At 36.7% G+C, this 14,817-nt stretch overlaps 3 protein-coding genes across 7 annotated transcripts; all 3 read left to right on the top strand.

The window, feature by feature from the left end:
- Positions 1–215: 215 nt before the first annotated feature.
- LOC131005792 (uncharacterized) lies at positions 216–5,090 on the top strand. 4 transcript variants are annotated; one of them, XR_009095350.1, is made up of 14 exons: positions 243–586; positions 924–976; positions 1,268–1,436; positions 1,523–1,586; positions 1,885–1,964; positions 2,075–2,228; positions 2,574–2,635; positions 2,811–2,873; positions 3,117–3,175; positions 3,455–3,536; positions 3,893–3,936; positions 4,023–4,253; positions 4,312–4,371; positions 4,889–5,090. XR_009095350.1 is itself a non-coding variant. In XM_057932876.1 (13 exons), exons 1-13 carry the CDS (start codon positions 440–442, stop codon positions 4,905–4,907), a joined length of 1,227 nt encoding a protein of 408 aa, XP_057788859.1. In that variant the 5' UTR covers positions 216–439; the 3' UTR covers positions 4,908–5,090. The 4 variants fall into 4 exon arrangements, 2 of the variants coding, with proteins under 2 accessions (XP_057788859.1, XP_057788858.1); XM_057932876.1 differs by lacking the exon at positions 4,312–4,371 and having other exon boundaries at positions 216–586; XM_057932875.1 differs by having other exon boundaries at positions 216–586; positions 4,023–5,090.
- A 1,409-nt stretch (positions 5,091–6,499) lies between these two features.
- LOC131005791 (uncharacterized) lies at positions 6,500–8,670 on the top strand. Its single transcript, XM_057932873.1, has 2 exons — positions 6,500–7,150; positions 8,375–8,670. The coding sequence occupies exons 1-2, from the start codon at positions 6,647–6,649 to the stop codon at positions 8,435–8,437; spliced, it is 567 nt and encodes a 188-aa protein (XP_057788856.1). The 5' UTR covers positions 6,500–6,646; the 3' UTR covers positions 8,438–8,670.
- Positions 8,671–9,689: 1,019 nt separating this feature from the next.
- LOC131005781 (probable membrane-associated 30 kDa protein, chloroplastic) lies at positions 9,690–14,613 on the top strand. 2 transcript variants are annotated; one of them, XM_057932863.1, is made up of 11 exons: positions 9,690–10,081; positions 11,375–11,499; positions 11,583–11,693; positions 12,526–12,590; positions 12,658–12,739; positions 12,970–13,044; positions 13,297–13,367; positions 13,454–13,536; positions 13,993–14,057; positions 14,145–14,219; positions 14,302–14,613. In XM_057932863.1, the coding sequence occupies exons 1-11, from the start codon at positions 9,961–9,963 to the stop codon at positions 14,407–14,409; spliced, it is 981 nt and encodes a 326-aa protein (XP_057788846.1). In that variant the 5' UTR covers positions 9,690–9,960; the 3' UTR covers positions 14,410–14,613. The 2 variants fall into 2 exon arrangements, with proteins under 2 accessions (XP_057788846.1, XP_057788845.1); XM_057932862.1 differs by having other exon boundaries at positions 9,707–10,081; positions 14,145–14,613.
- The last annotated feature ends 204 nt before the right edge of the window (positions 14,614–14,817 follow it).

Raw genomic sequence — 14,817 nt, 5'->3', positions numbered from 1 at the left:
GTAAGTCTGTAATTGTGCTCTCTTTTAGATTCGAACGCAAGATCACTAAAATGCAAATACTTTATAAGTGGAGTGCAATTATTTTGTAAGTTAAATGCAAGTAATTTGTAGTTTATATCTTAAAAGATGTTTTTATTTGATCCAGCCCATATATAAATAATTATACTACTCCATATAATATATAGAGCTAGAGAGAAAGAGTGAGTTTTTAATGTGTTCAATATAGAACTATGTAGTGACTTCCGCTGGGGCTAATTCGCGATTTCAACAAACACAGGGGTCCAAATTGAAGTTTACCTTTTCTGCCACAAACCAAATTTCACCTGACCAAAAACCCTAGAGAGAGTGGGGAGAAAACAGAGACAGAGGGGGGGAGAGTGAGCGAGAGGGAGCTACACCAGTTCCGCGACAGGGAGAAATCTTGTAGTTAGCCAAGGAAATGGATGCGCTGAGGAAGCAGCTGGATGTTCTGATGGGAGCGAATCGTAACGGGGACGCTCAAGAGGTGACGCGGAAGTATTACGATCGCGATGTCTGCCGCCTCTACCTCGCCGGTCTCTGTTCTCACGAGCTCTTCCAGCTCACCGTATGTATACTGGCCTACATTCTACCGTTGCATGCATTCAGTTTTCTCATTTTAGCTTTTCCCCCAATTCTAAAAAGCCGAAGCTGCCGTGAATCGCTATTCTATAACGATATGGAATTGATCTTCATTTTCGTGTTCTGTGTTGTTATTTTGGACGAAACATAAAAACTGCAAGCCCTGGTTATTTGCATGTCATTCTGTAGATTTAGTTGGAGATTACGTGTATGATCTCGTGGAATTCATAAAACTCTGCCTCTATGGTTTAATCTGTAAATGTTCGTTATGCCTTCTTATTTACTGCCTTTTCTTTTGTTTTTGTTTTTAAAATAAACTGCAGAAAATGGACAAGGGACCTTGCCCCAAGATTCACTCGCTGCAACTGAGGAAAGAGTATCCTGTTTGTGCTTAGATCGTGGAATGTTCTGTTTGATTGATTTCTTCCCTATCTTTAATGGACCAAAAACCCTGTAAAACGTAGTCATACGCTTATTCATGTCCCTATACAGGGTTTCGATAGATGCTCAATTTTTTGGTATCAGGTGAAGCAATATATGGGACTTAAGGAGAGTTGATTTGTGCTTCTAGAACAAAGTAGTTCTGTAGATCAGAAGGATTGATGGCACTGTAATCACCCAATCGTGCATCTTGATTTGTTCCTTTGGTATCTTAACTCTTACTCAGATATGAGGAAGCAAAAGCAAAAGGCGTTGATAATTATGATCGAGATTTGGAGGATAACATAGACAGACTTATAGTTGAGTGTGATCGTAAGATTGCTAGGGCGTTGAAGCGACTTGATGAAGAGGATGCAAAAGCTGCCATTGCAATCTCAGTATCTGAAGTCACCCTGGTAGATATCCATTATATTTAAGGTTTCCCTTCTACTGGATTTCCCCCTTTAGAAACGTGGTTAGATGATATCATGGAATTCTGCAGACACCGGAGATCACTGAGTTGTCAAAGCAAATTAAAGAAAAGCTGAAAGAAGCTGATCAATCTGGTAAGTGTATTGACTGCTTGTCCATTTACTCACGGGTTATTGGCGAAAAAGTTCTGCGTGCTGTGGAGAATGTAGTTGGGCTAATTTGGTACTGTTGAGGCTTATACTGTTAGCCTGTTATCAGTTGTAAGTCTCTACAGGCTGGTGGAAATGTAGCAGTATTTCCCGTTTATGATAATTTTCTTAAACTAAATGTGTTCCCTTGATAAGAAATCTTCTTTACTTGATCATGTCAAAGATAGTCCAGCAATTAGCCACTGTACCATCATGATTCACTCAACATATTATGGTTTTATAGATCTTGAAGGCAAGACAGACGTGAAGATTCGAGCTCTGGAAGAGGTTGAAGAACTAAGAACTAAAAGGGCAGACATGCAGGTATAACTTAAAGGCATTAAGACATTTAGCTTATCTGAGAAATGCCAATGGTTGCAAATAGTGGGTACCTGAAAGCCTGAAAGTGAATTTATATTTTTACTTGATGGCAGTCAATGCTTCTTTTGGATGCTTTCAACAAGGATCGAGCATCTCTTCCTCAACCTCTGACTAATGCTCCACAATTGACGCCCTTGCCAGCAGCTGTTCCAGATCCTCGCATTCAAGAAATGATTAACGAAAAGCTAAAGAAAGCTGAAGATCTTGGTAACCTGTCCCTTTTGTAGTTTGCTAACAGAGGACTAACCTGTGTGAAATGGCACCTTTTAATTGTTTCAAGGATTGTTGATACACACACACACACACACACACACACATATTGTGTGTGGGGGGGACTCTCCGTGGAATTCTATCACTACAGCATTGATTATGCCAATAGTAAATGTCCCCGGGCTTTAAACTTTAATAGCATACCTATCCATTGGACATTAGCTAAATGTGAGAAATGTCAAGAAAAATAACTTTCTGATCTTCCTGATAAAGTTCTCATGATTTTTTGGCTGTAAGGATGTTCACCATTGTGATAATGTTTGCTTTTGGTGCATTATCTAGGTGAACAAGGAATGGTAGATGAGGCACAAAAAGCATTGGAAGAGGCTGAAGCCCTCAAGAAGGTGCTTACCTTGTTCAGTAAATTTTCAATATTTTGATGATATATAGAACCATGTTTGCATAGTTGTTCTTGATCGTTTTATTATGCCCTTGGACTACGCTGTTGGTACTTCCTATATAGGTTTACTTAACACAAAATGTGGCTGGAATATATCATTCTGTTTTTATCTGTTCCAGCTTCCAGCCCGTCAAGAACAAGTGGTGGATTCTTCCAAGTACACAGCAGCTGATGTGCGCATTGTAAGTGCATAATTTTAATTGTTCTTATAATTGTGATCTGATAAACGTTTTGTGAAATCTTAGTGGTTCATATAGAAATCTGTTTCTAAGTGCTTATGTTTATAGGAAGGATGTCATTTTATGTTCAAAGTATTTTAGATTAACAATGCATATTATCACATCAAAGCTTTTTATCTGACAGTGAAAAGTCTTATTGGTATTCATGATTTTTGCTTCTCTTATGATTGTTTGGCTTACGCACAGACTGATCAAAAGCTCCGTGTCTGCGACATATGTGGGGCATTCTTGAGTGTATACGACAGGTAAATATTTGTTAGATTTCAGGTACACAAATTGCTTTCTACTAAGGATGAGAACTAGTCATAAGAATTTTGGGTACTTCATTTTTTGACACGACAATCACACCTCCTTGTCACCAGCAGGCTTTTGGGCCCAGTTTTACGAGGATAACTTTTGCAGCTAAAGAATGTGCGTTATTTTCTGTTTTATGTTTGTGTAGCTAGAAAATTTGCCAGGCTCCTACACTGATATGCACTTCTTAAGATTGATATAACAAGAGATATTGTGCATGTGGATTTCAGTGATCGCCGTTTAGCAGATCATTTTGGCGGAAAGCTCCACTTAGGCTACATGCAGATTCGTGAAAAGTTGGCTGAACTTCAGGTATCCTTGCTTTAACTTAACCTGCTGCTACTGCTTTGTCTCATTCTACTTAACATGTTTGCTTATGATTATGAGATCCCTTTTTGAAGAATTTACAATTTCATCTTTCTATTAAACTTAGGTTTACTTTCCTTTTATTTACTTCTGAAGTGGTTTCATTGGTCATGCACTTATGTTAATACCTATATTTGCACCTTTTGGGTTGAGGTACTTTGGGTTCCTCACATTTTTGTGGAAGAATGAGCCTTTTATATTATTTGATGCCGTGGAAATCCATCTTGATCTGCAAAATTTTGTGATATGTATGAGGAAACAAGAGCTTAGTTAGTTACAATTGTTTCTTTTGTAATTTCCAGGAAGAGAAAGAAAAGAAGCGTAAAGCCTATGAAGAAGAGAAAAGGTTGTTTTGTAATCTTTTTTGATAAAATATAATGTCTCTTTTCTCTTTAGCTGTTTGGTGAACTGAAACATTCTTATCTTGTTCAGGTCTAGGGATAGAAGGAGCCATGACCGTGATAGGGAATCCAGCAGGGACTGTGATAGAGGTGATAGCCGTGACCGTGGAAGAGATCATGATCGCAGGAGCAGAGACCGGGACCGTGGTTATGACAGAGAACGTGAGAGGGAAAGAGATCGTTCTCGCAGCTATGACTCAAGGGGTCATCGAAGATCTCGATCTCGTTCAAGAGAACATTCAAGAGATTATGATCGTCACAGGTTTGTATTGATGCCTTATATTCTCATGCTTACGTCTGTTTAAAACCACTTCATGTAGGTAATTGCTGGAAAAATAGTGATGCATCATTTGGCTGGCTTTTATAAATACTCAAAAACTGTGAGTTTTGTAGTTCCTTTATTCATTAACGTACAGTACCTTTGACATGAAACATTTTCTGCTACCCAGTTGCATACATAGGCACATAGAACCCTTGAAATGGTAACAATATCCCTAGGTAGTTGTTTTTTTTCCTTTTTGGGTGAAATCAGAGTCCTTATTTATGTATTGGTGGAAAATGCATATTGCATACTCCAGGAAACATAAAGAAGCAACCATGCATATAGTTTAATATTAGGAAATGTGAACATGGGTGGCTAAAGATAACCTCATGAGTTTTCAGAGTTGGTTTGTACGACATGTTTAAATTTTATGATGTGTTGAGCCTTCAGAATGATTTCGCTCTTGCAGTTGTTTGCCTTGAGATGAAGATCTCTGTGAATAAACAATCTATTTTCTTTTCATAATGTTGCCTCTTGTTTATGTAACTATTCTGATGATCTACGTACCAACTCAATTTTCGACATGATTCTCTTTGACATTTCGGATTTGAATTTCCTTTTTGTTCTTCCATCAGGCATTATGATCGTTATTAGCTGGACAACGAGCGTCTACAAGTCAAGTAGGATGCTTTCATCATGACATGAAGGCTGTGGTATTCACCTCTAACGATGCTGTCTTTTTTGCTTTGAATGAATTTTGAATTTAATTTGCTAGTGAACCGATGCTGTATGTAAGATAGTTGTGTGAAATTGCAAATAATTCATTTCATGAGCCAAGCTAGCTTACACAGACACAGTGCTATGACCGATTTCGTTCCTTCGATGCCTAGAATTTTCCTGACGACCAAATTCTTCAAAGCTTGTTGATTTGAGATTAGAATATAAGCTTGTTGATTTGAGATTAGAATATAAATAGGAGGCTCATGTGATTGTGTAGGCGGAATATATTGTAGGATTCTAATTATATGAGTTGCAAATGGTGTATGTGATTGTGTTAGAAATGGATATTGGGCCCGTTCCTCCTTTAAAAGGCCTTATAAGGGAGAGGGTTGTCTCACCATATAAAGTGGCTCATGCCACTATCTCCAATCCAATGTGGGACACTTCAATAGATTGAGTGGCATAGATTTTTTGTTGATGAAATAAATTATGGGAAACTTTTGATTATTTTTTCATCGAGTTAGATGCCGTTTACTTTGAAGTGATGATTTGTTTTGGTAATATATATGATCGATTATTTGAAGGACTGCATGGTTCTGCAAGTTCAAGATTATTCCATCCATTAGAGATGAGCAAAATGAAGGAAAACTCATTTGATTAGAGATGAGCAAAATGGAGGAAAATTTGTTAAGAGTTACTTTAGAAGTATGAAAACCCTCTCTTTATATGGCAAAACAATACAAAATCATAAGGGTTAGCGGTAGTTTTAAGGGTTATGATGGCCAAAAAAACTCTACGAATTTTGGAAAAAATTATAATTTTCATCTGAATTTTTAGTTAAGCCTAAAAAATACATGAATTTATATTTTTGTTGTAATTTTTATTTGAGTTTGACTTTTAGCGAAATTAATGTTGGTATTTAGAAGCTTGGAGCTCTAACAAGGCAAAAATTAAGATATTTGATTTAATTTCAATTGTTAACTAAGTTTCAATTTCGTTGAAAGTCAAATTTATGTAAAAATTGCAACAAAAATATATATATATTTTTTTTACTTAATTGAAAGTTTAGGTGAAAATTGCAATTTTTTTCAAAATTTATTTATTTATTTGGCCATAATTCCTAATTTTTATTCACTCTCAAAATAAAAAAAATAAAATATATCCACATGAAAAGAACTAAAAAGATACGAAGAATGTGGAGAGGGAGGGAGGGAGTGGTGTTTCAATTGTAACTTGTAAGCCTATGTGAATATCTATTTTAGTGACTAATTATTCTCTTAATTCAGTAATTTAATCGTCATATTCTCCATTTAATCATTTTAAAAATAAATTAAGGTCAAGAAAAGAAAAACATACCACTTTAACTTCAAGAAACTTTCCAAATTAATTTATTTTATTAAAAAATTATAAAAAAAATGTTTTATTAAAACAATTCCAACTTGTTACGAAACATTCATACGACGTAATCCGAATATTCCAGGATTTATTTTTATAAAAAGATAAATAAATAAATAAATAAAAAAGGAAGGAAAACACAATGAGCTGCATATTGCGTTCAACAAGAACAGGAGGCCAGACACAAACGTATTTATAAGGAGAGAGAGAGAGAGAAATAATTGCATTTTCTAAACCCCAATTTCCAATCTCAATTTCAATTTCAATTTCCTGCAACAATGGTGTTGCGCAATCCAATGACAACGGCGATGCTCCTCATCGCCGCAATAACCCTAGCTATGGCGGAAGAAACTCCGCACCCCAAATCGGTGCAGCTGGTGACGTTTTACGACATCCTCCGCTCCCACGGCCTCCCCATCGGCATATTCCCCAAAAGCATCTCCGGTTTCTCCGTCGACCCTGCATCCGGCGGCTTCCGCCTCCGCTTGCCGTCTCCTTCGCCGTGCGACACCGTGTTCGAGACCCGCCTCCGGTATGAATGCGACATCACCGGACGCATCAGATACGGGAGGATTTCTAATTTGACGGGCGTTTTGGCTCAGGAGCTGTTTCTATGGCTCCCGGTGAGGGGAATTCAGGTCGATATTCCGAGCTCCGGGTTGATTTACTTCGACGTGGAGGTGGTTTCGAAGCAGTTCTCCCTATCGCTCTTCGATACGCTCAAGGATTGTAGTTCTGCGGAGGATGTCGATGGTTATGGTGATCTGCTGAAAGTTCCTCAGGTTTGATATGGTTTTAATAACGCTCATTTCGATAATTGTGTGGGGAAGGATATCCAAATTCGTGAATGAAAGAATCTTTTATCATCATCTGATCTCAATTTTGCATGAAATTGGTATTGGAATTACTGGTTGATGTTTAGGAATATTTAGCAACCTGATATTTGAATTCAATTGCATTATCGCACTACCATCTAGACTAATCGAATGCATAGTGTTGTTTATGAGAAAAAGGTGACGAATGTGGCTGAGTAGAGCTGGATATTGTTTAATGCATCTTTGGCTACGAAATTGAGCTATGGTGCAATGTGTGTAGGGAAAATGATGCGTTAAGAAAGTGGTGGATTTGTGTGTAAGATTGTATTGAATGGTTTCAAATTCTCGTCTAGAGTAGTTGAAGGCATGATGTTTCTTTGAGATAAATAATATAGATGTTGAGAAGAGCTGCATATTGTTTCTGCATTGCAACGTGTTTGGGGGGAATGATGAAAGGGGGTGGATTTGTGTGTAAGGTGGCATGATGGATGGTTTTAAACTCTAGTCTAGAGAAACAAATGCATGATGTTGCTTTGTGATAAATGATATGGATGCGGTTGAGAAGAGCTGGGTATTGTTTCATACTAGGAAACTGAGCTGTAATACAGTGTTGATGCATTGAGAAAATGGTGGTTTTGTGTGTAAAGTGGCTGTCGAATTATGATGGATGTTTTGAATAGTGTGCTCAATTCTCATCTATAGTAATCAATGCAATATGTTAACTTTTGAGAAACGTGGGATGAATGTGGTTGCATATAGCTGGAAAATTTTCATGTGTCTTGGGCTTGGAGCTGAGCTATGATGCAGTGGTGGATTTGTGTTAAACACGGTGTGGATAAAAAACCTGTTATCGTTTATATAGTGAAGGTCTAGAAAAGAGAGGTGCTATTATGTAATTTTACTTCAAATGTGTGTAGTTATCTGGTTCTGTTAGCTGAAGACGGACTAGAAAAGACCTGCTTTAGAGATGAACTGAATGATAGCAACCGTGCATAGTAAGCATGTCGTACACACGCAGATCATTTGGATAGAGAATTTATCCTCCCCCTCCACATCCTCGCCATTTTTTAACCGTCTATCCTGCTATTTTTACTCGATCATTAGTGTATCAAAAAACACTTTCTCACCCATAAAGAAATGAGTCGAGTTCCAATCTTGTAGCGCTAACTTCTCATTGTTACCTGATTGCAGGTTCCATCCGAAAACATCATGAGGACGCATTCTACGGACCAGGAAAACAGAGCTGCCTCGTAAATGGTGGTGCATTACGCTCGGTTGCTCGCCTTAGGTTCCTCAAAACTGTAGGGCAAGGCTGTATAGTTGTAAAGGGCAGGGGAGAGAACAGGCTGATGATATATGTGTATATTCCACTTTGTGTGTGTGTGAAGTGTAATAGTTTCTTGATAAGCAGTTCTTCCCCTGTGACAAAAGGTGTTTGTGTTGTTTGGAGTTGTGTAAATTAATGAAATGTGTATTTTGTTACCTTTTGAAGTTGTGTCATGCTCAAAACTTCATTCATTTTGATGCTGTTTGTTACTCAGGGAAAAAAAAATATGGCATCTCACTTTCAATTCTCATCCATTTTTTTTAATCATAATGTATCTTTTTAGAAAGAAAACATAAAATGAATTAAAACTAAAACACCATCATTCTCAAACACAACTTATCTTGATATCATCTTGTTGAGTTAAGATCTATAATAAAGTATTTTTATCCAAATTCAAACTCACATTTAACGACATAATTTTGAATTTGTATGAGATCTATAATAGTGCTATATTTGCAATTTCATTTGTTTGTAATTGTATTTGAATTTAGTACAAGAGTTATATTATAAAGAAATCTTAACATGCACTCCCTCCGTCCCACGAATTTTGACACGTTTTCATTTTTGGGCCGTCCTACGAATCTTGACACGTTTTTATTTTGGGTAATAATTATTACCTTCTCTCTCTTACTTTATCACTTTTATTACTCTCTCCCTCTCTCATACTTTATCACTTTTATTACCTTCTCTCTCTTACTTTATCACTTTTATATTTTATTAACTACACACTTAAAACACTAATTTACAACTTCTTAATTCCCGTGCCGAATCCAAACGTGTCAAGATTCGTGGGACGGAAGGAGTAATATATTAATAACTATCACACAAAATTCCCTTGATTGAAGCTGTGGATTGCTTAGGGTGATTCTACTCATAGCCTTCATTTTACTCTTTATAGCCTCCTATTTAAAATATGTGAAAGTTTATGTATTTATGGGCAATTACCCTTTAAAATAATAATCAAAGTAATTAATAATTTACTATACTTTATAATTATAATTTTAAATTATAGTTATAATAAGTATGACGACGTCCCAATAAATATGATGACGGCCCAAATACGACTGGCCCAATCCAAGTTCCAATAAAGATATCGGAAGCAAAGAAAACATTTTACTAATTTTTAATCACTTCAATTTCTTTACAAATACTAGAAAATATATAAACAAATAAAAAAATATTAGTAAATCTGATCCTTCCTCGCCTTACAAACCACAAACAAAAAGAACAATTAAATCGGGAAAAAAAAAGAAGAAGAAGAAGAAAAAAACAGAAAACCCGAAAGCAAGAGCCACTGTGATTCTTGCAGAACTATTTCGCTCAATCTTCTTGCAATATTTGATTGATTCAGAGAGCTTCTGTCTTCTGCTCTCTCCATCAAGCTGCGTAAATTCATTTTTGCGGAGAAAATAAATAAAAGAATAAAAGAAGACAACAATTATTGACGGTGATGGCCGTAAGAGCGCCGATAGCAGGGATAAGCATGGCTTCCTCTACGGTTAGCCCCCCTGCTCCGTCGTGCAATAGAGGGGTCATTGTGCCGTTCAGGCCATCTTTTTTCGGTCGTGGAGGTATTTTATTTGATTTCGTGTGGTTCGTGTTGTGTTGTGTTGATGGAGAAGTAGATGCAAACCCTTTTCGTTGTTAGCGTTGTGTGATAATGGGTTTGTGTGAATTTTCGATTTTGGTTATTGAGGTATGGGGAATTGATAATGTCAGAGCTAGGTACAAGTTGTTGAGCATTGGGTACTTCTAGTTTGTTCGCTGGCTTTACTCTGCCTATATCTCTTGGTGTGGGGTTTTGGGAGATTTTATTCTGTTAAGTGGCGTTTAATTTTGAGAATTAGCCTTGATAGATAAAAATAGTATAGGCTAATCCCTTTTTTATTAAGATGGATTGGAACTTTGGGATATCCTGGCCCTTGATAACTCGTATCATTTGAGCTAATTTTGCTTGATCATATCCGGTTAAAAGGGCGAGATTGGAGAAATTCTAGTAATGAGGATAAAAATACTCAATAATGAAAAGTAAACGCCTCCTAAGCATTAAATTGTTCAAGGCGGAATGCAGTCGCTGGTTATGTTTTTCGTATCTGTTTGTGCAATGTATGTGCTATATGCATGAGCTTCTCTTGTTGGTGAGAGCAGTATGCTCGTAGTTGGCAAAAGTAAGTATATGTGTATAGAAAGTAGAGCTAAAGGTTTTCTTTTGTACACTCCTTGCGTACCCGAATAAATGTTGCTAATCATCAAAATTCGTATAGTATACGAAGTGAGCAATTTTACTCTTATTACCCCTAGTTATTGCATTGGAAACTTAAAAGCTAAAAAAATTTCATCAAGGACATAGGTAAAATGGGAAGTTTGGCAAAATTTTATCATGAAATGGGACACTTTTTCAGGGACGGAGGGAGTATCTGCTTGGAGATTTTGTAAAGAAACGTGGAAAATCCGGTCTTAGCTAATGTTAGTTATGTTCATTTCTGTTGATCCTTTTTTCCTTGGGCAACAGGTTTGAGGAGCTCTTGTTGGTTTACGATTTGTTTGACTGGCTTGTATAGTTACTTTTGCTTTTGAAGGATGCCAAGTTTGCATGTTGTGTTTGATGCGTATTTGGATGCATCTTGTCTTGTCATCTAATAGAATATATTACACAATTGAAAATATGGAGTTCTCCTGAATGTACTTATCATGTTGCATATTAACTGCTAGTCCTTTTTCTGAAGTAGTCAAGAACTTACTGTACATAGATGATATCTTTCTTCTCTTGTGTTTTAATGCTGTTTGTGCTCTCTAACAAAGGATCAAATGTATCTTTCCGGGTATTTATGGTAGATCCCCACTTTTTTCCTTTTTCTGGGCAGTGGGTACTCCGATATATACAGCTGTACGACTGTCTTACTCCAGTAGATCCCGATGTAACAGCCTTGGTGGGGGTGGACTTGGTACTCAGATGAATCTTTTTGATCGGTTTGCTAGAGTTGTTAAGGTTGTGTACATACTTGAGATTTTTTTGAGCATTATTGGAAACCAAATGTTACTGACTGTATTTCAACTCCATTTTAAGTGTAGTCATATGCAAATGCTGTAATAAGCTCCTTTGAGGATCCTGAGAAAATACTGGAACAAACCGTTATAGAGATGAACGACGATTTGATCAAGTTGCGTCAAGCTACAGCACAAGTATGCAATGTTATGATTGCTTTTCTTTTGCTATGCATTTTCTTTCCTCAAAGGTTATTTAATTCTTTCAGAACTCATTCATATTACTCTTTTTTTTGGGGGGATTTTCATCTTCGTAAGGGGCTGGGGGTTGGGATTGTGAATTCTGCTTAAATCATAGCACGGAGTACTTCAATCTTTCACGGTGCTATAGATTGCTGTCGTGGAAGCAACTAAAAGATTGACTAGAAAGATATATTGAGAACTGAGTGTGAGTGGCTAAACTGTTACATAGATTATAAACATAACAACACTATAGTTTACAATGAACTTAACAACGAAACATTTATATAGACATATATATGTTACTAATTTAGGTTGTGGTAATATAATTAGCGAGGATACAAGAAAGCTGTTTTAGGATTCCTTTACAAAGACCATGTATTTTGATTTGGTATGTCTGTTAATGGGAATGAATTGTTTCCCAAATACACACACACACACATAGTTAGACATTGTTTTGCCCTTTCTATTTTGATTTGGTATGTCTGTAGGCATGTTGTGGGGATGAATTTATGATAAATGGTGTTTTCCCTTGTTAATGTGGGCTTAGTTACATCTGGTATTTGGTAGGTTCTTTTGAATTGCCTTCTGCATATATCTCCAAAGACACCAAATTCATGGAGGTAGTAGTGTACAAGAGATAAAATTGGGGAAGGCCAGAATGGCCATACAAATGTTATTTCTTGGCACATTTCCTTGATTGAGATATCATACGGTCAATTAAAAGTTCACGAAGAAGAATTCATTGTGGGAAGGCAATGTATCATCACTCTGTTTGTCTCTTGGTTAGGTTTTGGCTTCTCAGAAACAGATGGAAAACAAATATAAAGCTGCACAACAAGCTTCTCAAGATTGGTAAGAGTCATGAATCCGTCATACTTTCCATTTCACTTTCGTTCAGCACTCACTTTGGAAATCACAGGTACGCTAGAGCGCAACTTGCTCTGAGTAAGGGTGATGAGGACCTTGCTCGTGAAGCTCTTAAGCGTAGAAAATCTTATGCTGTAAGGACTTTCCCCTACTTAGTCGGATTACGAAAATTATTCACTCTTTCTGATGGTTTCACTTTCTGATAAAAATTAGAAACAGCTTTCTTAAAAGTCGTCTCATGATACATCTGTTGCATTTCGCTACAACTGTTGCGTTTGTTCCTTATGCTGAAGTGATGCAAGTTTACCGTGATGACGTTGCAGTTCATTGTTATCAACGTATTACGTCACAATTTTTTTTCCAGGATAATGCAAATTCTTTGAAGGCTCAGCTTGATCAGCAGAAAGGCGTAGTTGAGAACCTTGTCTCCAATACAAGGGTGGGTTTCTGTTGATCTATTAATCTATACAAATAACAATTATGTTTCTAAAGTTTTTATTTCATGTTTTGGATTCACTTCTTAGCACGTATGTGTCGTTAAGCTACATAAATGTAGCTGTTATATGTACATTGTTCCTCCTTTTATCTTTTGCAACTTGCATTTCCTTTTTCCCTTTCATTAGAATAAATATAATAACTATATATAGACTTATATAATCTCGTTTTATTAGTTGACTATCTTGTCCCGCAGCTGCTGGAAAGCAAGATACAAGAGGCTAAGTCTAAAAAAGAAACTCTCAAAGCTCGAGCTCAATCAGCCAAGTTTGTTCTTGCCTTCCGTTTTTACCATTTGCCATCTTCTTTCTTAGTTTACTTCAATTAGCAGCAATTCTCCATCTTATTTTCAGAACTGCAACAAAAGTGAGTGAGATGTTGGGGAATGTAAACACGAGCAGTGCTCTTTCAGCGTTTGAGAAGATGGAAGAAAAAGGTAAACCGATCTACTCGAATTCATTTTATTGCAAAGTGAGCTTCTGTCTCTATTATCTTTGCTGTCAGATAGTCCTTCACTCCCAGCTCCTCACTATGTTAGCGACCGTTCAAGATTTATCAGTACACAAGAATATCACCTTAATCACCCCATTTAGTAGTTGAGTCGTATCCTAATAAACATACTACATGATTATGAAGTTGTTATACTCAATCTATTATGCAGGCTCTATTTCGATCTTCAAATTCGTTATTATTTGCCAGTATTGTTCATTACCTATGTTTCGCTTAAAAGTTTTTCTTTTGTTGCTTGAGCTTCCTTTAAACTTGCACCAAGCGACGAACCAACCCATCCAAGTCCTTGCATCATATGATAACACAACCACAATAAAGATCAGTCGATATTGTTGAGAAAAAGTATATCTAAAAGGCTTTCGTCATTTCTCTTCTTCAACAGTTATGGCGATGGAATCTCAGGCAGAAGCTCTTAATCAACTAACCAGCGACGAGCTTGAAGGAAAGGTAGTTAGAAGTTATCATAAATACCTATTCCACAAACCAATGCAGAATCTTTACATAGAGTTGTGACTGCCATTTCTCATTTTGCAGTTTGCTTTACTAGAAACTTCATCAGTCGATGATGACCTCGCGAGCTTGAAGAAAGAACTCTCCGGAAGCACCAAGGTAACTAACTGTATCCTCAGAAACACTTACAATCAACGTGTCGGTATCACATTTATCGAGTTCACCCATTTCTGTCGAACAGAAGGGAGAGCTTCCAGCGGGGAGACCCGTTGCAGCAGCGTTGAAGTTTCAAGACCCCGATATCGAGAAGGAGCTGAATGAACTGAGGCAAAAGACCAAGGAATATTAGTTGGAGGTATGAAACCTTATATTGAGTGTTAGGATATGCTGAAACTTGAATTCTTGAGTTGCAGACTAGCAAAATAGGGACTTGTGTACATTATGTCTGTTATTTATGCAGTTGAAATATTTTTGGAACTGTTCAAGTTATCTCAACTGTTATAATTTCTTGTAATGATGGAATAATTACGTTAGTTTACTAATTTTGGCTGAATCTTCGATTGCAATATAAACTTTTGATCTTAATGATTTTATTTATGGGATTTTTTTTTATTCAATATGAAACACACGGTCTTTTATAAATTAAAAATCCGAAAATATTATACTAATTTGAGGAATTATGTATACCACCCCACCCCGTAGGTGGAGCATAAATGACTTGTGCTAAAGAATTGAAGTTTATTTTAGAATCATGAAG

This window comes from Salvia miltiorrhiza, chromosome 1 (genome assembly GCF_028751815.1).
Source record: "Salvia miltiorrhiza cultivar Shanhuang (shh) chromosome 1, IMPLAD_Smil_shh, whole genome shotgun sequence".
NCBI lineage: Eukaryota > Viridiplantae > Streptophyta > Magnoliopsida > Lamiales > Lamiaceae > Salvia > Salvia miltiorrhiza.
Note: the sequence above shows the minus strand (reverse complement) of the source record. Positions and strands in the feature narration are given on the sequence as shown.

Bases quoted from the DNA above. Each gene is read 5' to 3' on its own strand.
- LOC131005781 (XM_057932862.1), top strand. From the start codon at position 9,961: ATGGCCGTAAGAGCGCCGATAGCAGGGATAAGCATGGCTTCCTCTACG. The intron at 11,500-11,582 runs GTTGTGTACATA...TTTTAAGTGTAG, and splicing joins GGTTTGCTAGAGTTGTTAAG to TCATATGCAAATGCTGTAAT. The intron at 11,694-12,525 runs GTATGCAATGTT...TCTCTTGGTTAG, and splicing joins TGCGTCAAGCTACAGCACAA to GTTTTGGCTTCTCAGAAACA.
- LOC131005792 (XM_057932875.1), top strand. From the start codon at position 440: ATGGATGCGCTGAGGAAGCAGCTGGATGTTCTGATGGGAGCGAATCGT. The intron at 1,965-2,074 runs GTATAACTTAAA...ACTTGATGGCAG, and splicing joins CTAAAAGGGCAGACATGCAG to TCAATGCTTCTTTTGGATGC. The intron at 3,176-3,454 runs GTAAATATTTGT...TGTGGATTTCAG, and splicing joins TTCTTGAGTGTATACGACAG to TGATCGCCGTTTAGCAGATC.
- LOC131005791 (XM_057932873.1), top strand. From the start codon at position 6,647: ATGGTGTTGCGCAATCCAATGACAACGGCGATGCTCCTCATCGCCGCA. The intron at 7,151-8,374 runs GTTTGATATGGT...ACCTGATTGCAG, and splicing joins ATCTGCTGAAAGTTCCTCAG to GTTCCATCCGAAAACATCAT.